The sequence below is a fragment of the Diadema antillarum genome, unplaced genomic scaffold, assembly GCF_040938485.1.
Source record: "Diadema antillarum isolate AM-2024a unplaced genomic scaffold, OU_Dant_1.0 seq00000263_RagTag, whole genome shotgun sequence".
Taxonomy (NCBI): domain Eukaryota; kingdom Metazoa; phylum Echinodermata; class Echinoidea; order Diadematoida; family Diadematidae; genus Diadema; species Diadema antillarum.
In genome coordinates, this window is record NW_027271301.1 from 1,868,771 (window position 1) to 1,896,708 (window position 27,938).

Consider the following 27,938-nt stretch of genomic DNA (forward strand, 5'->3'; position numbering starts at 1 on the left):
TTCATGAATTTTTTCTTTTGAGTCTCCTGCATCTTTTGACACCAAATTTGCGATGCCCGGGCGCACGGTTCCGAAGTTGCGCATAAATATGTACATTCATGTTAGACCAAAAATTGCTCAAAAACGTGAATTCGTGTGCAATTTCAATGCAAACTGTGCTTACAGGCAAATTTCATAAAAGCATGATTATTTTGGAGTTTTATTGATTAAAACCAATTGATAACATATTTTCTTGTTCGGAACAATGTAGCGGACAAATTTCATCGAAAAAAACAATGAAAAACAGTAAATTAAAAAAAACAAAGAAATACATAAGAAATTAAAAAACAATAAATACTTCAGAATTTTTTCTGATGGCACAATTTTTTCTCCTACATTTGCTAAGGACACTAAAAAGAATATTTACACAAAAAATGTGCTTGTTTTGAGCTTTATTAAGTGATTTATACCAAATTGTCTGATTTCATGCATAGTTATGCATAAATTAGCATAATTTAGCATAAATGATAATTTTTTGAAAAATTAACTTCACGGTACTTTAGATTACGTCATAGGCAATGTGTGTGCCAATTTCCGTCGCGATCGTGCGGTCGACGGCCAAGATCTGGAGGGGGGCCTGGGAGGCAACCCCCCCCCCCCCCCCCCCCCCCCCCGGCTCTATCGTCTACCTGAATAGCCCGGCCTAGTTAGGAATAACGAGTTATATATATGATGTTTGATATATGATGTTTGATGTATCATTTTCCCCAAATATCTTTACAGCACCCGTTTCAACACAGTGAATGCCATGCAAAACAACATTACTTTCTTAAGTTTTGAAATTATGAGATTCAGGTGGTTTTAACAGCTACACATGTATTTCGTTAGACACCCAATCTGGCTATAATACATGTAGTTGAGTAGTACACAGACTAGTATGAAAGGAAACTTGGTACTATTTTGTAGTGCAGAATTGCAGTCCCTGTGACAGGAATTATCTTGTTTCTTCAGAGTTTGTTATATTGAGTTCCCCCCCCCCCCCTCCCCTCCTCATAATTAAGTGTTCAGATATTCACTGTGAAAGGATGCTTCTTTGTATGATTTTGGTATGGGTCTTGTGAACACCTTAACTCACCAAAGGTAAATTCCCAAAAATAGATATTTGATAGTAATGAAGGCAGTAGTGTAAAAGCTGCGGATTTAAGAAGTTGTAGGGAAACATACCAATAATAAGAAATCATGTGTCTCAATGATTTCTATGGCATGGCATCCTATGGGCACAGAAGGCATTTGTCTTTGTCTTTTTCAGTGGCGTCTGGCTCATGGTAACCTTCATTTTCTTTGTAGACATGAAGACAAACAACTTTTCTTTGATATCTGTGAAGACTTTTTGTTTTGTTTTGGTCAATATGTCAGAACATCTATGGTCTTTGCTATATGTGTGCTGAATCATGAAGTCAGTGGAAATGTTAAGAAAATGTTTAATTTTGAATGTCTGTCATAAAAATTTTTTTTTCAAAAAAAGTGAAGGAGGATTTTCAAGCAAATGAAGAGTCTGTCACCCGACCAAGACAATTTACAAAAATGTACTCTCCGTGTAGGATGCCATAAGATATTGTAACTCCCTGATATCAACCAATTGCATAGAGAAACACAGTGAGTCCAACATGAAGTTTGTCAGAATTTTATGATTTTGTAGGTACAATTGTAATGGGTTAATTCATTTTACATGTTGGTTGATCTTTTTAATGGCATACACTGTATGCAGTACAAATATGCATGATGAATTATACTGCATGGCTGTGGAAGCTAGGTATTGGGAGGTCAGTGGTCAAATGTTTATGTTTTTGTCATGTGGTACATAATTTCCTACATCAATCACAGGCTATGTAGAAAGTCTGAGAGATTTCAATGCAAGTCTCTTGGAGTTAAGAAGAGAAAACTGAGGTCTACCAGTAGTCATTAACGCTGCCATGTCAAGGTTTCCCCATTCACTACTTTGTTTTTACAAAAGTCTTTTGAAACTAATGCTTACCTTTATATGTGTTTGCACTGACCTTCATTGATGCATGTTTGAAGGCCGACACGTACATGGTTTTTCCTCAAGCCTTACCAGTTATTATGCAGGGCTCCACACTAACTTTTTTTTTTTGGTGGCCCGATGGGGCCACCAAAATCATCAATTTCAGATTTTTGGTGGCCCAAGAGAAAAATTTGGTGGCCCAAAAAAAAAACAACAGTTAAGGTCCTTTTTTTTGTAAATTAGTCAAATATTTAAGTTCTATCATAGTAAGAATTGGAAGCTGGACATATCTACTCATAAATAAACCTCAACAAACTCGCAACACTCACTCTCAGGCACTCATTCAGTCCTTTTCATCCATCCTTTAAACAAATTTAACTACTGAATGGTGAAGACTGAGTATAAATCTTCATTGACAGGCACATGGGTTGCAACATCTAAACATAAATAAATGACATCAGATTAGGCCTACATGCAAATAATTAAGAAGCTAGAAGAGCATATTTCTATTTCTCAAAACACAAAAGACAAAGTTACTACGTTTGCACACACTCACTGCATGCATTTATGCATTTCCGGCGCAAAAGGTTATGAATTTATTGACGTACTTTTCAAAAAATGTTGGTGGCCCGAAGCGGGCCACCAAATTTGCCCTTTTTTGAAATTTGGTGGCCCTACTTTCATTTTTGGTGGCCCCGGGCCACCGGGCCACCGTTAGTGTCGAGCCCTGTATTATGTGATGTAATATATAGGATAATCACTCCAAACATTTTCTTGTAACTAGCCAGGACTTTTGACCAGATATCATGACTAGTGTTCAAGAATATGACCAGTCTGTCATATTTTTAACCATTTTGATGAGCCATTGACTAATATAGGGGTCCAAATTTTGATCGTTTCATATTCCATGTGCTTACCAAAATCAGACTACAACATAATCTTTGCTGAAATATATGCTAGTTTCACTGTGGCCATCATATTTATAGATGAGCTATTGAAAGGCAGAATGAATGAAAGGCTTGGCAATTTTCCAAGTCAAATAAATATCTAAGTATTTCATTTCTTTTTATTTTGGTTTGTTTTGTTTTGTTTTTAGTGTAATTGGGTGAAATGTTATGTTTTCATGTCCATTGTATCCAGTCTCTACAGGTTGTGATACTAAGAAATGCTCAGATTGACATGAAATTACAGATGCTGCCTTCTTATGTACCAAGTACAGTGTATGTGAAATTAACTTTCAAGGCAAAAATGTGAATTGTATGTAATTTATAAACATTCTTGATTTCATTCAGGGATCAAACATCACAAGCATCTTTTTCTATAAAGTATTAATGATGGTAACAGGAAGTAATTGCATGCTGCCATCACTTCCACCTATTGTTATACTCACTATCTTGTTGGAAATGTATGCCGGGTGATAATAAAAAAATATGAGCTAAAGCACTTCCTTAATGCCTAGAACTTTGTTCTCATCCTGCTCTTGTCAAAGAAAAGTAAATACAGTCAACCTTGCCTAAGTCGAATCTATTTGGACTGAAGAAATAGCTTCGACTTAGAAAATTTGACTTATGAGGGATTAAAATCAATAGAATATAAAGAGAAGAGAACTTGAAAAGAATTCCAACTTGGGCGATTATTCGACTTATGCGCGGTTGACTGTATTTCATATTTGGATGGTCCACCAGATAAAGCTTGGCTGTTGTAATGTTCAAGAACAGCATTCACTGATGTTCATATATTTCAGCATTTGGGTTGTTTCCTGAAAGGATGCCTTCCTGTGTGTCAAAAGTCTGTCCATGTGACTTTACTGTTGGATTCATGATCATGTACACCATGTTTATTTGTGTGTGTGTTTTTTGGTTTGTGCTTTGGTTAGTTTTTACAAGAGTATGCAGTTACCTTTGCAGAAGGGAAAATGAAACTCCACTGTGCAGGTTTTAAAATCCACTCACTTGTTTGTGTGTTTTTTTGTGCTCTGTCTTTGTCAGCGAATGAATTCAAATGTGATGACATGAAAGTGGGATCCTGCCCGTTTGATACCTCACATGAACTGTGCCTGAGTTAACCATACACAAGTGTGCTGACTTGAAAAATGACATCCTAGGAATACAAAATTAAAATTACTGTTTTGCATAAGTGGCAATGATTTTAGTTAGAAAGGTTATTAATTTCTTTACTTTACCAGAGAGCTAGAAGAGCAAATTGTTCTCTCTTTTTGTACATACCTCCACCCCAAAGTGTGTAAGGGGGTATAGGAATCATCCAGAGGTAGGGTTGCCAGTAGTCTGTCAGTCCATTGGAAAATCTTTTGGATTGAAATATATTTTACTCCCTCATCTTTTGAGCAATGGACCCAAGCAATGGACCCAAAATTCAGCATGTGAGACATGACCACTTTCATCAGTAGATGTGAAAGACACCTTTTTTGTCAGTACGTGTAGCAAGTAATACATTGCAATGGTAACGGCAGAGTTTAAAAATACAGTGTATCATACCAAAATGTGCATGGAACTGCTTTATCAGTGTTGAAGCAGTTCAAGTGAAATTTTGCATGGATTGTGATCAATGTAATGTGTAGCTGTGCAATACACATTTGTGCGAGTGTCAAAAAATGTGTTGACAGAAAGAGGTTGAGCATGAGACAGTGTTAGGAGCATACTGTGTGGGTCTGCACACATGATGGCGTTTTTCTATGCGCATCGCATTTTTTCACTTGGCAGCCCAAGGGGGGGGGGGGGGAGGGTGTTAAACCCCCTAACCCCTCCCCCGTAGATATGCCACTGACAAGTTTTTATACAAATCATACAAAATGAGGTGGATTGAACTCCTCTTTCTTTTTGAGCATAAATTGCTTTGCAATTTGAGACATGATTGCTGAAATACGCTACTGCGCAAAACACCTTTTTTTTTTTACAGTTTCAAGATGTGTTGCCATGGTAACTGCAATTTTTATACAAATGAAACAAAAATGTGTAGATTGAGCTAACTTCCTTGTTTTTGAGCATTAGCCATAGGATTTGGCACATGTGACCCCTATAGCACTTAGATGTGCGAAACGCATCTTTCGTCAATGTGGACTGATACAACTTTACGTTTAGATATGTAACAGCTTTTTAAAATGAAAATCATACAAAAATATTGAAGATTAAGCTAATTTCCAATTTTTGAGCATTTGACTTGATTTTGGGCACATGTGACTGCTATAGTATGTCTTGCCATCATATAATTGTACAATATTTTTTTATTAAAAATTCTACAAAAATATTGTGGATTGAGCTTCCTCCTTCAGTCTTTTTTTAGCATTTGACATTGGCACATGTGACCAATATAATTTCTAGATGTGCAAGACACAATTTCTAGATGTGCAAGACACATATTTTATCAATGTTGAAACAATGCATTGCCATAATAACAGCATTTTTTTAATAAAAGCATAAAAAATATGGATCAAGTTTGTTTCTAAGCATTAACTTAGCAAATATCCGTCTTCTGACTTCGTTTGTCCACTGTCCTGTCACCCATGGTTCATTGTCTGAATGCACTTCACTATACATGTACTTCCATAGTATATCTTGTCTCTCTGGAAATGAAATTGGCATTGATCGTTGCTACTGTATTATAGTAAAATGATAATATTGGGTCAAACCTAAACCATTAAATTGCTAAAATCATAAATTATTTTTCCTTATCAACTATCTGAAGATTGGTTACATGCCCTGAGCTTATGGTTTTCCTATTTTGTATTGGCAGATGTCTTATAATACAATGCATTAATTAAGGCAATAGAAATTAGAAATGGTTGTTCGAAATGAAACTTTTTTCATACAAATTACTTCATGGAGTATTCAGGTGGTAAGTGAGACAATATATTTTCATACTATGTATGCCATGTATTGAACAGTTGGTGAATGTGTACATTTTTTTGTGCATGTTTTTAAATACCTTTGTTAATGTCATTGCCATGGAAACCAGGTAGGTGGTGTATAGGAATAATGCTAATATTATAGAAGTATAAAAGGAGGGAAATGTCTGTCCACTGTGACATACAAGTGCATTTCAATATGCCACATTTATTGCAATTCTACAAATGTATAGCTAACTGTTTTTGGTTTTTTTAATGAGCTGTTCTCCAGTATGTACATATTTATGTGTGTGGGTGCATGTGAGCTGTGTGTGTGTGCACCTTACAAAACAATATTGCCATTAGATTGTCAAGGAGAAGAAGAACAATGAAAGCAAGCCTACAATTGTTGAGTGGCAGAGCATAAAATGTCAAGGTTCTTATGGAAAAAGAGGTCCTACAGTTAGGCCCGAGTTCACGAAGGTGGTAAAATCTTGTCAATGGTTTAGACCATGGACAAAGACCATATTTTTTTAATGGGGCGACAAGTGTTGCATGGCCTACCGTAATTTGTTACGAAATCTGTCATTTCGTCGACGAAATGTTAATTTCGTTACAAAATGTAATTTCGTCAACGAAATAGGCCATGCGACACTTGGTGCCCCGCACAAAACTATGGTCTTTTCAAAACTACGGTCACGAAGATTGTACCATCTTCGTGAATTCGGGCCTTAGTGTTTGGTTAAACTTGGGGTATAGTTCTTGTGATTTTTTTTAAATACAAAAGCAAAATTGAAACCACATATACAGAACGTGGGATAGCTTTATTTTCACACCAAGTGATTTACAATCATTTATATTGATACACAGAGGACTTATCCAAAATTGTACTTTCTCTCTGTACAGATACATATATATATATATATATACATATCACTGACTGTGAATTGATTTTAGTGACAAATTTGAGCGTGGTGAACTCCATAGCTCTTCATCCGATTCAAGCAGAACAAAACAAATCTGGAACTAGTCCTTGGCATTACTGAACGTTTGTTACAAAAGCAAGAATACCAGTATCTTTTCTTTTTTGGAAATATGATTCTGCTCTGGACAATAGTCACTCTAACCAGTCAAATTCCCTCGAAAGCCAGTTTTGGTCTTTCTTTTTTTTTTTCTTTGTCCCATAAAGGGAGAAACATCAATTTCTGAAAACCTTAAAGTATGGTAACGAGAAAAAAAGGATGATACTGTATTCATAAACAAGGTGATTCATACATTTCTGGAAAGCTTAAGTCTCTAGGAATATGAATAATTAACTTTCAGAAGGTAAAAATGTCTCCAGAACGATGGAGAGATGGTGTATTTGAGACCCTTTTTAGACCACCTGAACCCGATCTGACGTCACGAAATGTGTGCTGTGCTATGCACTCCATCCACACAGTGGGCTCCGTCTATGGAGGGCCGTTGCGGACGTGGTTCATTTGGGGCATACGTATGGAGAGGCAGTTGCATATGTATGCCCGTTTCCATGTATGCCCCAAACGAGTTGTGTCCGCAGCGGCCTTCCATATCCATCGCCTCTCCCTCGCTTCTTCTACCACCTCGACTTTGCCACTGTCACGATCAGTGTCATTGTCACTGTCATCACTCAATTCACTCTCAATGTCAAACTCAAAGTCTTTCCGTACAATATAAGGTAAAAATTGGACGTTTTAATGTCTCAGCCGAGAAAGCAGATGCAACTAAAGACAGGCCAGATATTGCATCCGCTCACCAAGAAATATGTGCTTTATGAATGGTGGCCTCGATGTCCCACTGCACTCGTAAAGGGTTTTGTTCATTTTGTGACGTCATATTTTAGGGCTAGAAAAAGACGGCTGTTCCGGAGCGAATATCAGTGAAGCAAATTAGTCGGTTTTAACTCGCGATTTCTCAGTGGCGTGAATATCTTTTAGTAAGTCACATTAAAAATCTGTTTAAGGAGACAATTCCCTCTGCTTTGACACCTTCTTTTATATGATTTTCTTGATTTTAATGTCTCGTTCACCATACTTTAAATACCAGACCAGAACTGCAGCACAGAGAAAGAATAGCTAGGGCTTTGCTTCCATACTACATTCAGCATACACCCTCTACATATGAGCAAGTCTGTGCTTCCCTCCCTTTTCGTTTTGTCTTGTTTGTAATCATGAAAATTCAGTTTGCTCTTCATGACATACTGAGAAGGGGCACTTTTTGAAAGGCAGTGACTGGCACAACAAAGGGTCTGGAATCTCTAGTATCTGCTTGCTTTGGCAGATGGAATTGGGATGTCATTCCACCGACAAATCACTATGTAGAGCCCAATACTGTAAAAGTGGATATTTTCGCGCAACTAATTTTTTTACGCTTGGCTGGTTAAAAAGAGTTTTGTGTGTTTTTAATTCTGCAAAATCAAGACATTACTGCTGGAACATTATGGCAAGCAAAAATATTCAAGTGCTTTTATTGTTGCGCTAGCTTCTGATTGCGCAAAATGCGCGAAAATTTCAACACCACAAAAATTTCCACTTTTACAGTAGTTGGAGGTTCACAATGGTTCTCTCCCATTTGAAAGCAACACGACATTAAGGTAATCTAAACTGTGATTATGTTAAGCAACTTTCATCAGCTACTCTTTTATGAACCTAGTTTAATCACAGCTGTAATGGAATTGCAATAAGTATGTGGTCTGTTGAGGGTACTGATCATCTCAGTTCTGCGGAGTACTCAATGGCTGATGCAAGTAAGCATGAACAACACATCTTAACAATAATGATACCATTATCATGATGGTTATCTCTAATTTTGGGAAGCAATATTCTGGATTCAAGGTTTGTTTTTCCTTGCAAACACTTCATGGAATCAGAAGGAGACTGCAAAGAAAGTTGGATTTCACAAGTGTCCCAGTATTCACACAGAAGTTTCCATTGGTCTATGTGGGCGCAGCAACGAGTCCCGCTGCTCCCTGGCCAAGCGCCTGTCCTCCAACTGTACTTTCCAGAGGCTTGAACCCTAATTCTTCTGTAGGAACACCAAAGGTCTGCAGCTTGGCCTCGTAAGTACGAAGTAGATCATTGTGTGCCTGCAAGAATCAACAACATAGAGAAAAAAAAAATAAGTATGTACTCTGCAAGACATGCACAAGAATGCCACTATCGTTGCTTCATATGCTCTGATTGATGGCTGGTACGCAACACACACACACACACACACACACACACACACACACACACAAACAGAACAGCTGTCAGGTAAGTGTGCTTAATATGCTAGTCTTAACTTCAATTTTAACTTTAATTTTCTGTGTTATAGACCCTCTATATAGCGGCCATCTGCCTAACGCGGCCAGCGGCCACTCATTTTGTATCCCATGGAGTGTATCAACCTGCGTATAGCGGCCACAAAAATTTACCTGAACAGTTTATCAGCCATGAATATGTTGACTTCTACGTTCTTTGCATGCATTCTTCAGACTCCTGGCTCTATCACACAGACATGACTGACAAACGCAGCTCTTCGTCGTGAAAAGCCGTATTATTACTCTGCCAACTTGACTAGATATAGACTTCAATAATGCCACCCTGAATAGATGCTACAAAGGCAAAGACAGCTTGCAATATCGTCATAGAATTTTACCAATATGCCGACTAATTAGTGATAAAAATTCCTTTGAATACACGTACAAGGACAATTGGATTCTCGTTTTGGAATATTGTTTATTGTTCACGTCAGCTTTGCACATTACCGATCCCCGCTTCAAAGTCGCTCGCAATCCCCACACATGCAAATCTGGTACGAACCAGCACTTCACGCTCGAAATGTTATTTTGAAGACTTACAAAAATTCAAGATAATCAAAATAAAGACTTCAATATTCAAGGTAAAAATGTTTCAGATGTTAATTTATTTTTATCAATTCAACAACGCCTTTATTTTATTTTTTAAAAATGGATATTTTTTTCCATTGAAGAGCTCGAATCTGTCTCGCCCCGAGAGAAACAATGTCAGTGTCCGTGCTTACTTTCAGCCAATTGTTACGCACCAGCTGTATTCTCCCCCTACAACGCAACGAAGTTATCAGCACTGTACGTCTGGTTTTTTTTTCTTTTCTTTTTCTTGCGTTCATATCGCATTGCATCACACCGTTTTCACCGCCGTTCAAGTTCCTTTTTGTGTTTTTTTTCTGAGTTTGCTTCGAATACCACAACTCCCAGATGGCTACCAACGCTGCAAAAGTGCCAGGAGGGCAGCATCAGCTCTCCTTAAAAAAAAGATGGAAGTCATCAGAATGCACGACAAAGACAAGTTGCCATGATAAAAAATCATGGGCGTACATACTCGAGCAGGATTCGAACAGTATCGAGTATGTACGCCCATGATTTTTTATCATGGCTACTACTAAAACACTGATCAATTCAGTGCTTATTTAGGTCGATGTAGGGCAATTTGTCAATCAGTTGCAATGAAAACATCACGACGGAAGAACTCATAAATTTGAATAAAGACAAGTTGAGCGCACATACCATCGCCGAGAGGCTTTCTCCTCAAGGGCATTGCTGCGGGAGAACTCAAATCCAAAACATACTGAAGAGAAAGCAGGAATGGATCGAGGTGTTTGAAAGAAATGTACCACTCGACCGCAAACGAAAGAACCGAAAGACAGCAAATGATGAACTGAATGCCATCCTCTACGAATGGTTCAAGGATTGCACGGCTCGGCTTTTCCCTGTTAGCGGTCCTCTTCTTCAGCAGAAGGCAAGGGATGTAGCAGTGCAACTACAGCTCGACGACTTCAAAGCATCAAACGGCTGGTTGGAGGCTTTCCGTCGGCGGCACAACATCATCTTCGGCAAGATGAACGGAGAGATTGGTGGAGTCGAGACAGATGTTGTAGATGACTGGAAACAGAGGCTGCCCGAACTGTGCGCTGACTACGACCTCCGTGACATTTACAACATGGATGAAACGGGACTTTTCTTTAAGGCATCTGTTGATTCTACCCTCCACTTCAAAGGGACAGACTGCTCTCACGGAAAATGGTCAAAGGAGCGCATCACTCTCATGCTGTGCGCCAACACCGTCGGAGAAAAGGAGCCTGCGATGATCATCGGCAAGTCAATCAAACCACGATGCTTCGGTAGGATTGAACGTAAGGATCTCCCTGTGGACTATCATGCAAACAAAAAGGCCTGAATGACCAGCAATCTCTTTGAACTCTTCATAACAAAGCTCAACGAGAAGATGAAGCGACAACGTCGAAAGATCCTCATGCTCCTTGACAATGCTCCTTGCCATCCTCACTTGCAGTTGTTGAACATCAAACCGGTCTTCCTTCCTCCGAACACCACTTCCGTCACCCAGCCCATGGACCAGGGAATCATTCAAGCGGCGAAGTTGAAGTTCAGAAAGCGTCAGTTGAGAGGGATCATCCAGCACATGGAGCAGGAACCAGGCTTAACTGCCCCTGATATCATGCGACGTACCAACCTCCTCCAGGCCATTTACTGGGTCGATCAGTCATGGAAAGACACTAACGCTGAAACAATACAAAAGTGCTTCCGCAAGTGCGGTGTCAGCCCCCAGGACGTCGGTGAGGTAGAACTTGAGCAAGAAGAGCCAAGCGATGGACTGGAAGGTGTGTGTCAAGAAGGAGCTGGAGATGTCCTTGGAGGACCTGGTGACAACTGATGCTTCTCTCGTGACAACTGATCCCGACCAGGCTTCAACTGTGCAGGATTTTCAGCGTCGGCTTGAATCCAACCATGATGACGGTGAAGACAGCGAAGAGGAGGAACCACAGCTCAGCCAGCTCAAACTCAAAAATCTTGTTGATGTCGGGAAGAGCATTGCAGACATACAGGCATTGGCAGTGAGCAAAGGGTACACCGAGATTCTCGAAAGATGCGATGGCTTGGAAAATGCAGTCCTCCGAGAGCATCAACGACAATGACAGGAGGTCCGACAGACCACGATGCTTGACTTCTTCAAAAAGATTTGATGTTCTTTGACACTTCCTAACGGCTCTTTTCAGTGCCAACCATTACCAAACGGCCCTTTTCAGGGCCACAAACGGCTCTTTTCAGAGCCAACATGACACCGAGTGAGATACGTCCCCATCGTGGTATCGGTAATGCGTTGGCCTGGGTCGCGTAGCTGAATCTCACAATACATTTGTAGTCAAATCTTCACAAAAATAAAAAAATAGTAATAGAAAAAAAAATCAAAAGAAAAGAAGAAGCCTAAAATAAAATTAGAAATGAAGTACACGACTTGTGAATTGCACAAACAAAATCTTCGTACTCTAGCTGCTAGTGCAAACTTATTTGCCTTTTTTAAAAAGAATAACATGCGATATTCCATGCTATTGTGCAATACACATGTTAAAATGCAAAATGGCCGCCGACCTGTCTATAGCGGCCACCTGTCTATAGCGGCCACTTTTTTGGTTTCCCTTCGGTGGCCGCTATAGACAGGTTTGACTGTACATGAAGAATTCAGTGTCTTTTGTGTTTCATATCATATCATAAGTAGACCAACTTATTTCCCTCCAGTCCTGAAATTTACAAGAGGGGTTTATCTGTTCAACTCTGCTCATAAGTCTTTAACCCTACTTACACTATTGTCACTACTTATTCTTAACATGCAGTCAGTGGATTCTGTCAAATGCTTCATGGGAATTGACAAACTAATATAACCTTTCCCACTGAAATAATTGAAGTGATCATAAAGAATCCATGAACTGCTAATCAGCCTCCTTATCTTACCTTGCAAACCCGAGCCAGCTCATATTGGAGATCTTTGATGGCACTATTCTTGGAATCCAGGACATCCTGCAGAGCAGAGAACATACAGAAAATAGAAGGTGTGAGAGGAAAAAAAAACTTCTTAAACAACTGCATAGAAAATATCTATCTGTTGTCACTGGTCATACTGGACATAAGTAATCAGAATAGCATGTAAAGTACGACCCCAGTTTTTACAGCTGTCCTCATTTAGACAGCTCTAACCCTACCTGATGATACAGTTCATGTAAGAGTAGAGTTTCACAATGTCTGCATCTTGCCTGATCAACCACATGCAGATTGGTGTATGTTTGTGTCAGGGTATAATGCAACTAACCTCCAGTTTCCTGGTGACCACAGTCAGAGCAGTTGGGTCAAGGTTGGAGGCAGAGAGCACTTCATTGAGCTGTGCCTCCTTCTTCTCCAGCGTATCAGCAAGGGCACCAAGCTTCTTCTCAAGCAGCAGGTTCTTGAAGCTACTCTTCTGCTGCACCTCATGGATGGCCTTGACAAACTTGGCATAGAGCTCATCTCGCTCTTTCTGCAGCTGTGGATGCAAGGACAACAATAAATACGATTGGAAGGGGTAATTTGCACAAAACATGCACACACAACATGAAAGGACAGCCTTCATGTAGGGGTGATTTTGATACTTTGATACAGTCTTTCACAGAGGCTGTATAAGGACAGAAAATAACAAGAAGTCTTCTTGTATTTGTTTGAAATCAATGCTACAAAAATGTTTTTGAAACCTCTTTGCACTGATCTGAAGAAAAAATTTGTCAAAAGGATGTAGTCTAAAATTGATTACACTAATGCCTGATCCTGCAATAGATATACTCTCCCAAATATGATATAGGACAAGGTGCAGGAGCTTTATGAACAAAAGATCTAGCTGGTCTAGTGCTCACCTGAGGCACTGCAAGTTCACCGTCCACACACTCTTGCAGACTAAGAATCTAATACCCCGATCTCACTAGACGGCGATTCCGCTACGATCATCAAAAATCGACAAAGCGCGGTGGATCGTGGCTTGATCGCTTTAAATCTTCTCCATCGTATCTTGAGCGGTTCAGAAGCGCGGAGGGTCGCCACCATCGCCATGGTCAGCGACCTCGCTACGGAAGTTTTGAATATATCCAAAACTTCCGTAACGAGGTCGCCGTGGTTTTAGAGCATATCAAACTCGCCTCACGAGCACATTAAAAGCGCCACATTCGTAACTCTGACGGGGTAGCAACGCGTTAGGCGTAACTCAAGCACATCAAAAGCGGCCTCATCGCCCATGAAAATTACCACTTTTACAGCATTACGTAACAGGAACCAACCATGAACAAAAGAAAGTGAATCTACTCTGTGTATTAAATTGTTTGTTTTTTATATACCATTGCAAATCAATGAAAGTAAATTCAGTTGTAATCTTTTCAAATATATCTTCATAAATTTGTCTCATCGTAGGATACGATTTGTAGTTTGCTCGTAAGCCGGTTCTTTAATATTATATACATATTTTACCCTTTTAATTGAATGGATGACTTAACTTAATAGTGCAATTTCACATCAGGTTCTTACAGGTGTGTTCTAGAATGCTAAGATGTAAGGGTAAAACCATATTTTGCATATCCACGTTCGTTTGACACTGACATCTGCCTGAAGAAATTCAATCATGAAACCAATTTCATACCCTGATCGCTTGAGATCGTAGCATGAGCCCGGCATAAACGTATCACTGTTGCTCCAATCGTATCACTGTTGTAGCGAGGTCTTGATAAGCGTACTAATATCGCAATACGATTGCTTTGATCGCAGAAGCAGCGTGTCTCGTCGGCTTGGAAAAGCGGCAAAAACGTGGCAGCGTCGTAGCATTATCGTGGCACTATCGCCTACAGCGCAGGCTGAACGTAGAGAAACCGTAGTGTAATCGCCTCGGAGGCCAAATATGGAGATGGACGGCGATCGCGCCACGAATTGTTAAATCGTCATAGATCGCCATGGTCACCTTCCTAGTGAGATGGGGGCCTAAGAAGAACATAGTCAATTTGGGGGGAATAGGGGCAGGGGCATGTTGTCTATTTGTATATTTCAGCACACTGGTGATAATACCTGCCAAGTTTGCAGTTTGCAGTTTGCAGAAAACTTCACAATGTATTTTCAAAAAAGAAGATGAAAATGTGAAAACTGGCCCCCTATTTGATCCTAGCCTCAAAGAGGCCATCCCTGGATCTGGCACGAACAAATTTGAAAGAACATTCACCAGTGTATATACATTATTGTATCTGGTTTAAAAGAAGATTTGTTTAAAGATTAATATTTAACTTGGGGACTCTGGGGTCCCTAAGGGTGGCAAAGGTGCCAATTTGTACAAATATATATGCTATCAACCCAACAATAATACCTGCCAAGCATGGAGACAAATTTGACCATGCATTTTCAAGTTGAAAATGTAAACATTGGTCTCAATTTTTTCATCCCCCTCCCCCAGCCAACAATGGAAATTATCCTACATCTAACATGAACAGACTTGAAACTGCACATAAAAACACACTTAGAGCATTTTAGCTCTAGCATTTCTGATTTTATAGAAGAAGATCTTTTAAAAATTCTCTAATGAAGGGTTCTGCGACCCTGGGGGCCTTTAAGTGGGGCATGGTGCCCATTTGTGCAAATATTTATTTGATCACCCTAGCAAGAATACCTGTCACGTTTGGTGAATATGTTAACATGCATTCCGAAGTACCTGAAGATTTGAAAGTGTATGCCCCCCCCCCCCCCCCCCCCTTTGATCTCCTCACCTCCCCCCACTGCACAGTCATCAATGTACTTACTCATAGCACTACCTTACATGTAGCTCTATTACTACTGGTTCTAGAGAGGAAAAAAAATAAGATTCCTTAATTTAGGGGCTTTGGGGGCATTGAACAAATAGAGATCCTATTTCCCTAGAGATGCTACATGGGAAGTTTGGTGAAGATCCACCATGAGGTTTCAATACAAAGCTGTAAATGTGAAACTTGGCCCAAAGTTGCTTCACCCTTCCCCTCCCCCTTCCCTTCTCCCTTCCCCACAGGGCCCAAACAATCCTAAAACTAAAGTCATCAATTTAGTTACAAACAGTGCTAATTCCGCTCTATCATTTCTGGTTAGGACTTTTTGTAAATTCCTTTTCAGGGCATTAGGGTGCTCTTAGAGGCATGGTGCCCATTTCAACAAACTGAGCTCCTTTACCCTAGGGATGCTACCTGCCAAGTTAGGTGAAAATCTGTCATGGAGTTTGCAAGATGAAGCTGAAAATGTAAACAGTTTACGCAAGACCCACGACGGACGCAGGATGATGAATGATCGGAATAGGTCACTCAGGTAAATAAGCAGTGAAATGGATGGAAGCATACATTTTACACTTAGTATTGACAAGGATATTATAACACAGGGAAATGTATCATAGTTATGTCCATGTCAGTGAAGTTCAAAATGGCAAATTTTAGTTTGGCAAATCTTTATTCTTAAAAGTTATAAGATGTCATGCATTTGTGAAATATAATCTTGCAAAGTCTTAGGATGGTTAATGGCATCTATATTATGAGTAAAAGAAGAAAAGGAAAAGGAAAAGAACAAAAGTTATGCTTACCTGCTCAAACCTCTGCTCCAAGACATCATGTTCCCATTGGAGATCCTTGTACTCTTTGTCCATGATTTTTAACCTTGCCTTTGCACTCTGTTCAAGAACAATGAATCACACACATCATAGATATTAGTAGGTGTTCACTTGACTTGAGAATTAGCTATGCTCTGAACAGGAAACCTCAAGCAACATTCATGTCACATACCAGCTTCCAGAATTTAGTTGACTTTGGTCAAAGAAACGAAGTCAAAGTTGTCTTCTCATTTAATGTCCACTGGCATCATTCAGAATATCATGTTCACACATTACATGTTACTTACTGAGAAATAAGCACCATTTCAACAAAAAAAAAGCAAAAGGTAATTCAAACCATTAGAATATAGACAAGGTTCCGTAACGTCACCTTCATTGACACTCATCAGCCTGTAAATGTGCCTGAGGGGCAAAATAAAAAACACCACAAGATGCTGCAGACAATATATATGCACTGTAACATGTACAAATGACCATTATGCTCTGCTATGCTTTTGAGTCATAACTTTGTCAGCTGATGGCCGCTAATGTACTTTCGTATCCATGTAGGTATCTCAAATTGTATTATCCAAATTACATAAAAATCAAAGGAAACACTTCATGACTTACTTCAAACCATTTACAAAAGTTTGAAGCCAATCGGTTGTCGGGAAGTGTTGATATTGTCGTTGGCTTTCATGCTGTCATCCAGAACTAACTCTTCGCGTGTGATTGCAGTGTAGGCTGCCTACATTATCTGACACTAAAGTTAGCCATCAAATATTGCGTGACACACTGTATATCTTTGAAGTAAAAGGCTAAAAATCAATGTACATGATCAATGATTATGGCAAGTTCAAAAAAGTCTGTTGATAATGTGTGTGTATGCATGTGTTTCTATTACGTTGTATAATATTAGCTAACTTCAGATTCAGAATGTACAGTACAGGCAGTGTAAGCTACAATCGTCTCGAAGAGTGATTGTTTTGAGAGACAACATGTAAAATATGTTGACATTGATATGAACATGGAATTCCTCATAAACAGACTTGGTACAAATTTATGTGAGTGGCTGGCTGGAAACGTTTTGGTGTTGTGAAATTTGAGATATCTACAGAATACCAAAAGTACATTAGCGCCACTGCTCGCTTTTCTGGGAATAAATTGTTTCGACTCTGTATTTCATAACATCTGACTTTCTTGCCATTAACACAGACTGACTCCTCATTTGTGCAGCCATGAGCAACACAACTCTTTTAACTACTATTAGTTATGCTCAAAACTTTCAAAATTGAATAAAAAGTCAATATCTAGCATAAATGCTTTGCTGTTTCCGGACTTCTTGCAAGATCTAGTGTTTGTGACCAGCCACTATCTACACATAGCTAGTAAGCGGCACTCGTACTGCGTACTTAACTGCCTGGCTGGCGTGATAAAATCACAAGCGATGAGACGTGGGATGTAACGCTTATGTGCTTACCCCCCATATGCAGTTTTTGCCCCTGAGCAAGTTAAGCTATGGCCTGGTGATGTCATTGGAAGCCTCGTCTATACTGTGCAGGGCTTAACATTAGAGGTGGTCCAGTGGCCCAGGGCCACTAAAAATTGATGTTTAGCCATTAGATTTTTTTAAAGGCTGTCTTTGGTGGCTTGACCTGGCAGCTAAAATCAAAAATAAATTTTTATATTTCCTTTCATTTTGGGTCACTACATTCCTTTTTCAAGCCACCAAATTTCAAATTCATAAATTTTAGTGGCCCGACAGCCACCAGAGAAAAAAAAAAAGTTAGTGTCAAGACCTGCTGTGCTCACAATGTCCTACTGCTTCTGAAGACCAAATGGCTAAAACTGCTGACTGTTCATACAGAATACAGTTTGACAAGTGTTTATTCTTTCCTCATTGCTTTCAAATGAAAAACCAATGATACACTATCACAGACAAATAATTTTGCAAAGAGGTTTCCACTTTGAAAGTGCACTCACAGCAAGGGAAGCCTTGTCCTTCTCATAATTGGCCAGCTGCCTGGTGAGCTCTGCAACCTCCTCCCTGGCCTTCTCTAGTGGCTCTTTAAGGCGCCGGTTTTCTGCCTGGATCTCATTCATGTGCTTCTCCATCCTTTCCTCTTTCTTCTTCATCTCCTCAACTTGTTCCTGCGATGATTTAAAATTTGATGTGTGACAGAACTTGTTGGCAATTTGTTGTGCAGCTCAAGCACATGTAACATTGAAATTATCTGAAGCTTGAAATACAAAACCATACAGGAAAAAAAAAAATGATAATCTGATTTACACCGACATCAACAGAGAAAGTTTGTAAATATCTGATTAAGTTCCCTAAGTGATCATCGGCTCAGTGAATTTCAGGCAATTCATTCCAAAAATGAAAAATATATTTTGTATTACGTCATAACACAAGAATGCAAAGCAGAAAATTGACACAACATAATAATTTTACAATAATACAGGGATATGGAAAAGGGAGGCAGTAAAGACCTCGAATGCATTTGTTTTACTTCCCATTAGACAACAAATTGTAACCATTTGACGATGCAAGCCCAAGTAAATCAAACTTAGTAGCATGTGTTAAACTGACAATAGATATCAATTGATTTGTCAGACAAACAGAGCTCCATTTAGTCACTCCCATTCCATTAAAGACTTTGGGAACATACCTTTAGGGAGTTAATGAGAGCAAGGTTGTTGAGAGTAATGTCGTTGTAGTAATTTTTGATGTCGCTGAAGGCTTTCTCATGATTCCTCATCAGAGTATTAATCTGGCTGTTCTTCCTCTCCTCAATTTCATGAATCTCTGTTTTGCGTCGAAGTTCAAGCTCTTCCCGTAGAGACCTCATCTTCTTCTCATATTTGGCCTCAATTTCTGAAATGTTTCACGATAATGCATATCAAAAACCCTTATTAACTGCAAGGCAACTAAATGCTCATACAAATTTTCAAACTGCCTTGTTTCTTAAATCTGGATGAAACATATAACATGAAATAAACACTGATATGCCATCAGCATTTCTGCACATTACAGCTGCACGGTTTGTCACTACACTGACAGCTTGTTTTGTGTTTCATAACAGCCTTCGCAGAAATTCCACTTTCTCTTGTAATGGTTTTAAGGCAAACAACATGCGAATCTTACAGAATGATAATGTCTTACTTTACCCTGTTGATGGCCAACTGCAAAGGATACCAATAATCAGTAATCCATGCCGAGGCACTACCTGCACGAGCGCAGACATGCATTCATGACTTAGTATAATGTACGTCAGACAAGTCATATCTATGTGACACTGTAAGTGCAACTTGACTTCATAAATCTTGCATGCAGCCATAAATCATCTTGTCCCCATTGATGGCGATCGTAAGTTCACTTTTCCATGAACAATTCAAAGAAAGCTTACTCAGTATTCTTTGTTTTATTGAGAGCTGGCTAGACATGTATATATATATGATTACTGTGTGACTGTGTCTATGGTGCTAGTGTAAGAGTCTGTTTCTGGCATGCCGAATTATGTCTTCCTCTAGTGATGCGGCGAATTGATCATTCCCTGCACATTTAACATGTTAAAATGTAAACCGTAGCCCTTTATCACCTCTCAGTACCTCTCAATTTCTTCAAAATTTATACTTAGGTACACATTTTAAAGACTTTCTGCAGGACATTGAGACAATGAGAATAGATGAAGCTTTGAACCAAAATGCCCACCTGATTATCTGGTAAATATAACATGCTTTGTAACTATTTGTTCACTTTGTATGTCAAGTAAATGGAGTAACCGATTAAACGGTATCCAATAATGCAGAGACTACTGTGTTATACGAAATTAAAGAGGTTAAAAAAAAATACTGCCTGCAAAAGTGGGATAAGAATTGAAGCACAGACAATTGACTAGAAAAATTGCACTGGTGTACATGAATACAATGCAGTGTGGCAGGCACGGATATGGCTCAGGCTAGCTGGATAAAAATCTTACCTCTTGCTTCTCTTTCAAAGTCTGCACGAAGGTTTGTGACAAGTTCATCATTTTTCTGCATTGAGCAAACAAGATAAAATGCAAAAGAAGTACATGAATAATGATCTGAATCTTCACCATCTTCACTACTCAAGGCTATGATAAAGTTTATTTGTTCTTTTATCTGTATCTTCCAATGATGTCAGACTGCCAGGCAGACTGCCAGGACCTTTTAACATTCATTGCCATTCTGGGAAATTAAGAGATTTGCTAGTCATTAGTTATACTAGTTTTATTACAAGATTAACAGATTGAATTTCCGAAATGTAACAACTACTTGTTTTTCTTGATAATTCAATTACATATCATCACAAATGCTTATCGCAGGTACAATTAGATATGACAGAAAATTAACAATCTCACATTCAATATAGGATAATGAAATGATGTTAAGTCCAATGTCATAGTGTGATTACACACCCTGGGAACATACAAACAACTTCTCAATACATGCACAGATCTTATAGAGAGTTTTGAGGTTTACCATCTTGAGGTCCTTGATGATGTCTTCATGTGCGAGTTCTTGCTCCTTGAGAGACACTTTGAGGTTCCTCTTGTCCTTCCTCAAGTCTGACTCGTTGGATCTGTGGTCATCCTGGGCAAGCTTCAGTGCTACAGCACTTTCAGCCTTCAGCTCCGAGATGTTATTCTGGTGTTCATATAGCAAGTGCTTGACCTTTTGTTTGTAGACCTTCAAAGAGGCAGAATATGGAATTCTTTGAATATGCTTTTCAAGGAAAGGGGAAGATACACTATATAGTTATGACATTTACAATGGAGTCATGATAATCATGAGCCTGCAAGATCAACATAATATCGTGACAGTGCACTCATGCATATTTTTCAATGCTATCATTCTAAAACTCAAGAGAGTGCTTGCAAATTTGAAATTTGATTGTGGCTGTTAAAAACAAATCAGAGCTAATCACAAGTTTTGTAATCTATTTTGTAATCATGACACTGATGTCTACAGAAAGGATGCTCTCCACTCTTTACAAAGTTTACTTCCATCTTTAAAGGAAAAAAAATTGTGGAAGTTTACTTCCAACTTAAAAAACAAAAACAAGACAAACCATTAAATCTTAGGCCAATACAATATTGTCAATACAGAAATACTTAGGAATCAACACAGAAATGATCACAAAGACAATGATAATCATAATCATATGAACAGCTACAGCAACAGCAACACTACAGGCAATGGCCTCAGAATGTGAAAAGTATATAAACTATAGCATAAAATATCTATTTCATGCTAATGACTATCAATACTAATTGGCACAAAAATACATAAATCTCAAGATGTATCAAGTCAATATTTAACGCAAAAACACGTTTTACCAGGACTGCCTCTTTCCCCATCCTCTTCTCCTTACTTTTATTTCAACCTGATGCCTTTCTTCAGCATCCTCCATCTCACGATCCTTGTTCCTCAGCCCTGCCCGTGACTCCTCCAGCTGCCTCTTGGTAATCTCCCAGAAGGTGTTGACCTTGTCCCGTTCTAACTGGAAATAGTTCCTCTCCTCCCTCTCGCGGTCCAGCTCTTCACGTAACCTGACAATATGTTCCTCCAGCTGGAAATTAGCATGAATAAAAAGAGGATAACACAAGAGACCCAGCAGGTCCCACATTCACCCAAATATCCCAAGTTCATCTTCCACACTCTTGCAGACTATTACCCAAGAAGAGCATAGCAGACTTGGGGGTGTTTGAGGGCCTCCATGGGGGTTGGTGTTCATACTTATCACACTGTCAATAGTACCTGCCAAGTTTGTAGAAAATTTGACCATGTACTTTCAAATAAACAAATCAAAATTTGCAAACTGGCCCCCAATTTGGTACCAGCCCTAATGGGAAGGGGGAACCCCTGGATGTGCCATGAGATGCATGAAAATATTCTCGGCAATGTATTTACTCATAGCATTGACTCTCCTTTCTGGTTATAGAAATATTCTCTACTTTGGGGGCACTGGGGCATCACGCCGGTATGCCGGTCAATATTCTACAAGTGTATCACCCTGGCAATAATACCGGCCAATTTTGTTGAAAAAATGACTATGATACATTTTCAGGAAGATCAAAATGTGAAAATTGGCACCCAACTTGGTCTCTCAATAAGACGGGGCAAACCTGAATTTGATATAATGAACACGCTTGATACTAGTCACCACTGAACTTACTCATAACACTAACTTAGCTATATCACTTTTGGTTCTGGAGAAGATTTTTAAAGATTCCTTAATTTGGGGCATTATGCCCATTAGAAGAAATTGAGAATCCACAGAATTCCCCCGAGAGATGTTACCTGCCAAGTTTGGAGAAAATGCTTTACAGGGTTTTCAAAAGGAAGTTAAAAATGTAAAAAATCTACACATGATGCATGCCGGATGCCTAAAAATGACACTAGCAAAGTTGAGTCTTCAGCTCAGGTGAGCTAAAAACCCATTGCTACAAAAAAATTTTGACATGCAATTTGGCAAAAATTACTTGTAACATTAACATGTAAATATGCATCAGTTTTCCAAGTTGGCACTAATTACACCATTAAACTTGGCTTTGACAATTGTGGTTCTTAGCACTGCCAGATTACAACCCACCAGAGTTACAGTCTTTACTAACTAATTCAAATTCTCTGAAATTGCTTTTGCTAGCTGAAGATTGGCACATGGATTGATTAAAACTACAATGATGATACAATACACTGCATGCTATATCCTATAGTTTATGCTCGCCACATGTGACATTATATTTTCTCCTGAGTGAACACCTATTTTGTTAGCAAATTCAAAAACCAAACCAGCCATTATAACATTCAGTTTCACATAGCAATGACCATCTGCATTTGTAGAAATCTAAGAAATAGAAATGGCCCCTGAAAACAAATGTGCTTGTGCTATGTTTAGTGCTAGTGTTTATGCTAGTGATTACCAACCATCAAGAATATACTGCATTTGCTGTGCTTTATCAGAATGTAAACTAATACAATACTGAACACAACTTGTCCAAAACTCAAAACCCTAATTCTCACATAATATTAATCCACTAATTACAAAACATGATTTTCTTCTAAAAGGTGACACTTGTCATTATCATCAGAAAAAGAGAATTCCTAGTGGATTTACACAACTTTGTGCACATGGAACACTGAACATACACATATATACATACCTGTTCCTTTGACATTTCTTCTGTTGAGATTCCATCGATAACAGTTGGTGTCTTTGCCTTGGCTGACTTCTTCTTTTTCCCCTTTTTTCCTTTCTTCGGAGGCTAGAGAGAGATAGAGAGAGAGAGAGAGAGAGAGATACAAATCAAGAGACGGAGTAAGAGAGACAAAATAAATAAAATATTTGGTCATTATCCTACTTTAACTGTGATTACCAGTCTGATATCCCTTTTATACTGGGCACGACTTTTAGCTCGCTTCTGAAGCGAGCTAACTTTAGCTCGGGCCAAGTCGTTTTATACTGCCATTCTCGACCACCCAAGGTTACGTGCGAGACCAGACCTATCGTCCCCCCCCCCCCCCCCCATTAGCCTGCTGTCCTTCCAACGAGAGCGAAAATTCAGTGACAGTTTTCATGCTTACTTGCAAGTACGAATTCAGTTCCGTTGTTATACGGTACTTTACTCGCGAAATTCAACCAGTCATCGGCATATATATATATATATATATATATATATATATATATGCACATACATATAATATAGTGTATACGTACTGAGCTGGTCTATTTTTTGTTCTTACGATTTAATCATCTCGTTTGACAGTTCAAAGAGTTCATTGCATTGAGAGTTATACCGAACAGCGAACACACCAATGCACTACATAATACACAGCGCGCCGGTGGCAACAGTACAGCAATAAACGTACATATTGGCAACCTGGAAGCACCGCACATGCGTTGCGGTCACGGGTCAGTGAATTTAGCCGTGGCTAAACTCGCGAACCTTTTATATTGAAGTTAGCTCGGACCTGAAGCTGACCTGATCCACCTCCCCTAGAGGGGACTAACTTTAGCTCGGACTATTTTTCGACCTTTTATACTGAGAGTTAGCTCGCTTCAGGTCCGCACCTGAAAGGAACTAACGCCAAGTATAAAAGGGGTATATGTGGTAAACTGTTCACATGGGGCATTTGATTGAAATGTAAATTTGCAATACCCCACTCCTCCTACCAATGTAGCTCCTATTTGCTCATAGGCAAAAGGAAGCCTGCAGGTGTTACATAATCGTGTACATTGTTGCAAGACTCTTTATTGCTCTCTTCCACAGTTCATATAGTCTCTTCCCTTGTTTTTCATCTAGTTGTGTAACACAATGTCAGTCAATGTTAGTTATTGCTGTCCATGCCAGTGCAGAGTGGCTTCTCCCTGTGTTCTAGTCCACCATGCAAAAATAACTCATCAGCCTGCGGGGCTGCCAACCTTGAGTGAGAGTTTGGCGTGAGACACTGCGAGGGAGCAGAGCGACCTCCTGGCTAGCGCCTGGCGGCCTGCTGTGCGGCCGTACGTAGTCAGTGTATGTAAAGCGATGTAAAGCACACGTCATAGCCATACATGCACTGTAATTTGCCAAAAGTACAAGCTACGCTCACGTGGTATAGGTAGAAACCAATCATAATCCAATAGCTCATCTTTGTGCGCGAACCGAAAACGATAATTGTTGGTCAAGCTTTGCACCCGCGTGGGAAAATCTCGAAATTTTGGGCTTGGGCATATCGATATTCGGAATATCAGAGAATTTAGAGATATATATATTTATTTTTGTAGTCATGTACATTCCATTTTGGAAGTTTAGCGTGAGATTTCGTTTATCAGAGTGAGACAGTCAAAAGTGGTTGAACTGCGTGAGTCTCACGCTCAGTGCGTGAGAGTTGGCAGCCCTGAGCCTGTCATACTCTTTTTTCCTTTCTTTGTTTGTTGCTGTTTCTTTTTTCCTGCACACATGTCCAAACAGCAGGGTCTTCCTCTGCATGATGTTGCTGATTACATGTTCATTTCATTCCACTTGCCCCCTGATCATGAAATGAAACCATCTCATCTCTGGTAACCTTTCTTCTCCCATGTTTTCTCTCAAGCTCCCCCCCCCCCCCCCCCCCCCCCAACAAAGTTATGTTTTCTGGGACAGCCATCAAGACACTAACTTGCACACCTGCTGCAGCACAACTTTGTCTAAAGACTCAGCTCAGCAGCAATTCCATTAGCTTCTTGAAGCAAGTAACTCATTACATGCCTTTTAGCATTTCCGGTGGATGTCCTTGATGAACTCATGAAATTACTTTATGAAATTAGTTTGGAGTATTGTAAACACTTAACATTTCAAGGTAATGATTTGTATGTTCCTTTTCAAATCAGAACCTGAATAATGATTTTGTGAGTGACTTAATTAATCTTAGCAACCACAGGTATAACTTGAATCTACAAGTGGTGCTTGTAGTGATGTAGGTCTGAATTTGTAAGACTACAGCAACCTAGCACATTGTGATCAATGCATGTGTTTATTAATGTATTGCCATCACCTATGTAGTAATGCATGCAGTGTGTAAACACACACACCATGACCACTCACTTGTAAGCAGACTGCAGACATGAGCAGACGCAGAGACTCCAACTCTCCCGCTATGACGGGAGATCTCCCGCCGAAAGCCCATTTTTGCAAATTCTCCCGTTCTCCCGCTTGAAATTTGATTTCTCCCACTCTGGCTCTGTGTCTCCCATTGGAAAGGATTTCTTACTTATTGCCATATCGTATGTTGAAAAATAAGCCTTAGATAGCACGAGAACCCTATACTGAACCCCGGTCGCAAGGAATTTCGCACTTCGCGCACATCATCTTGGAGTCTCCCGTTTGCTAGGGGTTTCAGGCGGGAGAATCTCCAGATCAGAAGGTGCTTGGGGTTGGAGTCTCTGCAGACGTGTAGCACGAGGCTACAGAATAAACAGCTATGCCACAGCATGAGTAACTCAACATTACTTCTGTATTGGTCATCTGTATGTCCAAGAGTTGGATATTAGAACAAGATCTCTACATGATGGCAACAAGTGGGATCTCAACTAACAAACATGGCTGATCAAATGCCCAGGATGGATTGGGAAGGCCCAAATGTAGCAGAGAACTTTAGACCGTTCAAACAAAGGCTGCAGCTGTACTTTCAAGTGAAACACACTCCAGAAAGGGACAGAGTGCCCACATTGCTGTTATCAGTCGGCGAGTAAGGTTTGAAACGCTTCAATTGCTGGAATTTATCCGAACAGCAGCAAGCTGACATCAACACCATACTTGGTAAGTTTGAGGAGCAACTTGAGCCACAAGAGAACTTTCGTGTGTGTAGACTGAAATTTTCCAAATTGAAGCAGAATCTGAACGAAAAGCTGGATGATTTTGTTAATAGATGCAGATCCGTTGTTGCGTCAAAGTGTGATTTTGCTGAGCCTGAACTGAATGAGCGCTTGATTGAACTGATCATTAACAGCACGCCAATCCCAGAGTATCAAAAAGAGTTATTGACTAAGGACAAGCAGTTCACATTGCACTCAGGCATTGCAGCTTGGGCGCACGTATGAGGCATCATAGGCGCACATTCAAGCATTGCAGTCACTCAAAGCTGAAGCCTCCTCAACGCTGACAGCAGCAAACATTGCATCGATGGGCCTAAAACACAAGCACGTTCAGAGGGAAAAAATCCCAGCTACCATGTGTAAGAACTGTGGAGGAAGCCACATGAAAGACAAACAACACTGTCCAGCGGCACACATCACCTGTTATAGTTGTGGAAAAGTGGGGCATTACGCCAAGATGTGCCTATCGTCAAAGAAACCTGCAAATAAAGTGAAATTCAGAGGCAATTTCAAACGTAGTTCATCACGTGGTGGAGCTAACAACGTGCGTCGTGATGATCGCCGTGGACAAGCGATACATGACATGAGTGAACATGATGAATTTGCATCTGCTCAAGATTCTTAAAGACAAATTCAAATGCATCTAAGCGAGATGAAGTCATCACAAGCTTGAACATTAGACTCCACAACCGCCCTGGAGTTTGCTGCACACTAAACGGGAAAGTTGACACTGGTGCACAAGCCAACACCTTGCCAGTACGAATTTTCAGCAGGATGTTTCCTGAGAAAATGACAGCTACAGGAATACCAGATTTGAGATGCCTCACCACATGCACATCAAGTCTGGCGGCCTACAATGGCACCCCAATCAAACAGTATGGAACAACAACAATTCCATGTCAACATGCAAATGGACTGTGGGTTGAGACAACATTTTACGTTGTAGAATCAGATGGACCTGTGATTTTTGGCCTACACACCTCACTGCACTTTGGCCTTATCACGCTCCACTGCCCAGTGAGCATTGATACGCCTGTAGCAGATGTCAACTCATTGAAAACAGCCTACCCAGAGCAATTTGACCATGTAGGAGAATTCGAAGGAGAGCAACATTTAGTTGTTGACCCCAACATCCCAAGCCATAAAGATGCTCCAAGAAAGATGCCTATCGCACTAGCTGACAAGGTCAAGCATGAACTCGACAGGATGGTGGCACAAAGCGTAATCAGAAAGATCACCGAGCCAACAGAGTGGGTCAACTCCTTGACGTAAGTGACGAAGAAAGATGGGTCAATCCGG

At 39.8% G+C, this 27,938-nt stretch overlaps 2 protein-coding genes across 2 annotated transcripts in view; one reads left to right on the plus strand and one right to left on the minus strand.

Moving 5' to 3' along the window:
* Positions 1–6,886: 6,886 nt before the first annotated feature.
* LOC139729759 (dynein regulatory complex subunit 4-like) overlaps positions 6,887–27,938 on the minus strand; it is a 29,718-nt gene continuing 8,666 nt past the window's right edge. The window contains exons 2-11 of the mRNA XM_071640693.1: positions 23,467–23,568; positions 21,675–21,872; positions 20,783–20,989; positions 20,260–20,314; positions 18,949–19,154; positions 18,260–18,427; positions 16,271–16,357; positions 12,983–13,192; positions 12,628–12,693; positions 6,887–8,946 (exon numbers count right to left, since the gene is read on the minus strand). Of these exons, the coding sequence (XP_071496794.1) occupies positions 8,797–8,946; positions 12,628–12,693; positions 12,983–13,192; positions 16,271–16,357; positions 18,260–18,427; positions 18,949–19,154; positions 20,260–20,314; positions 20,783–20,989; positions 21,675–21,872; positions 23,467–23,568 (1,449 nt within the window). The 3' untranslated portion in view covers positions 6,887–8,796. The remainder of the gene's footprint in view (positions 8,947–12,627; positions 12,694–12,982; positions 13,193–16,270; positions 16,358–18,259; positions 18,428–18,948; positions 19,155–20,259; positions 20,315–20,782; positions 20,990–21,674; positions 21,873–23,466; positions 23,569–27,938) is intronic.
* On the plus strand, positions 9,044–11,056 carry LOC139729775 (tigger transposable element-derived protein 4-like). The gene is made up of 3 exons (XM_071640709.1): positions 9,044–9,050; positions 10,368–10,805; positions 10,884–11,056. Exons 1-3 carry the CDS (start codon positions 9,044–9,046, stop codon positions 11,054–11,056), a joined length of 618 nt encoding a protein of 205 aa, XP_071496810.1.

Coding starts and splice junctions, on each gene's coding strand:
- LOC139729775 (XM_071640709.1), top strand. Junction 10,806..10,883: donor GTGCGCTGACTACGACCTCC/GTGACATTTACA, acceptor TCAAAGGGACAG/ACTGCTCTCACGGAAAATGG.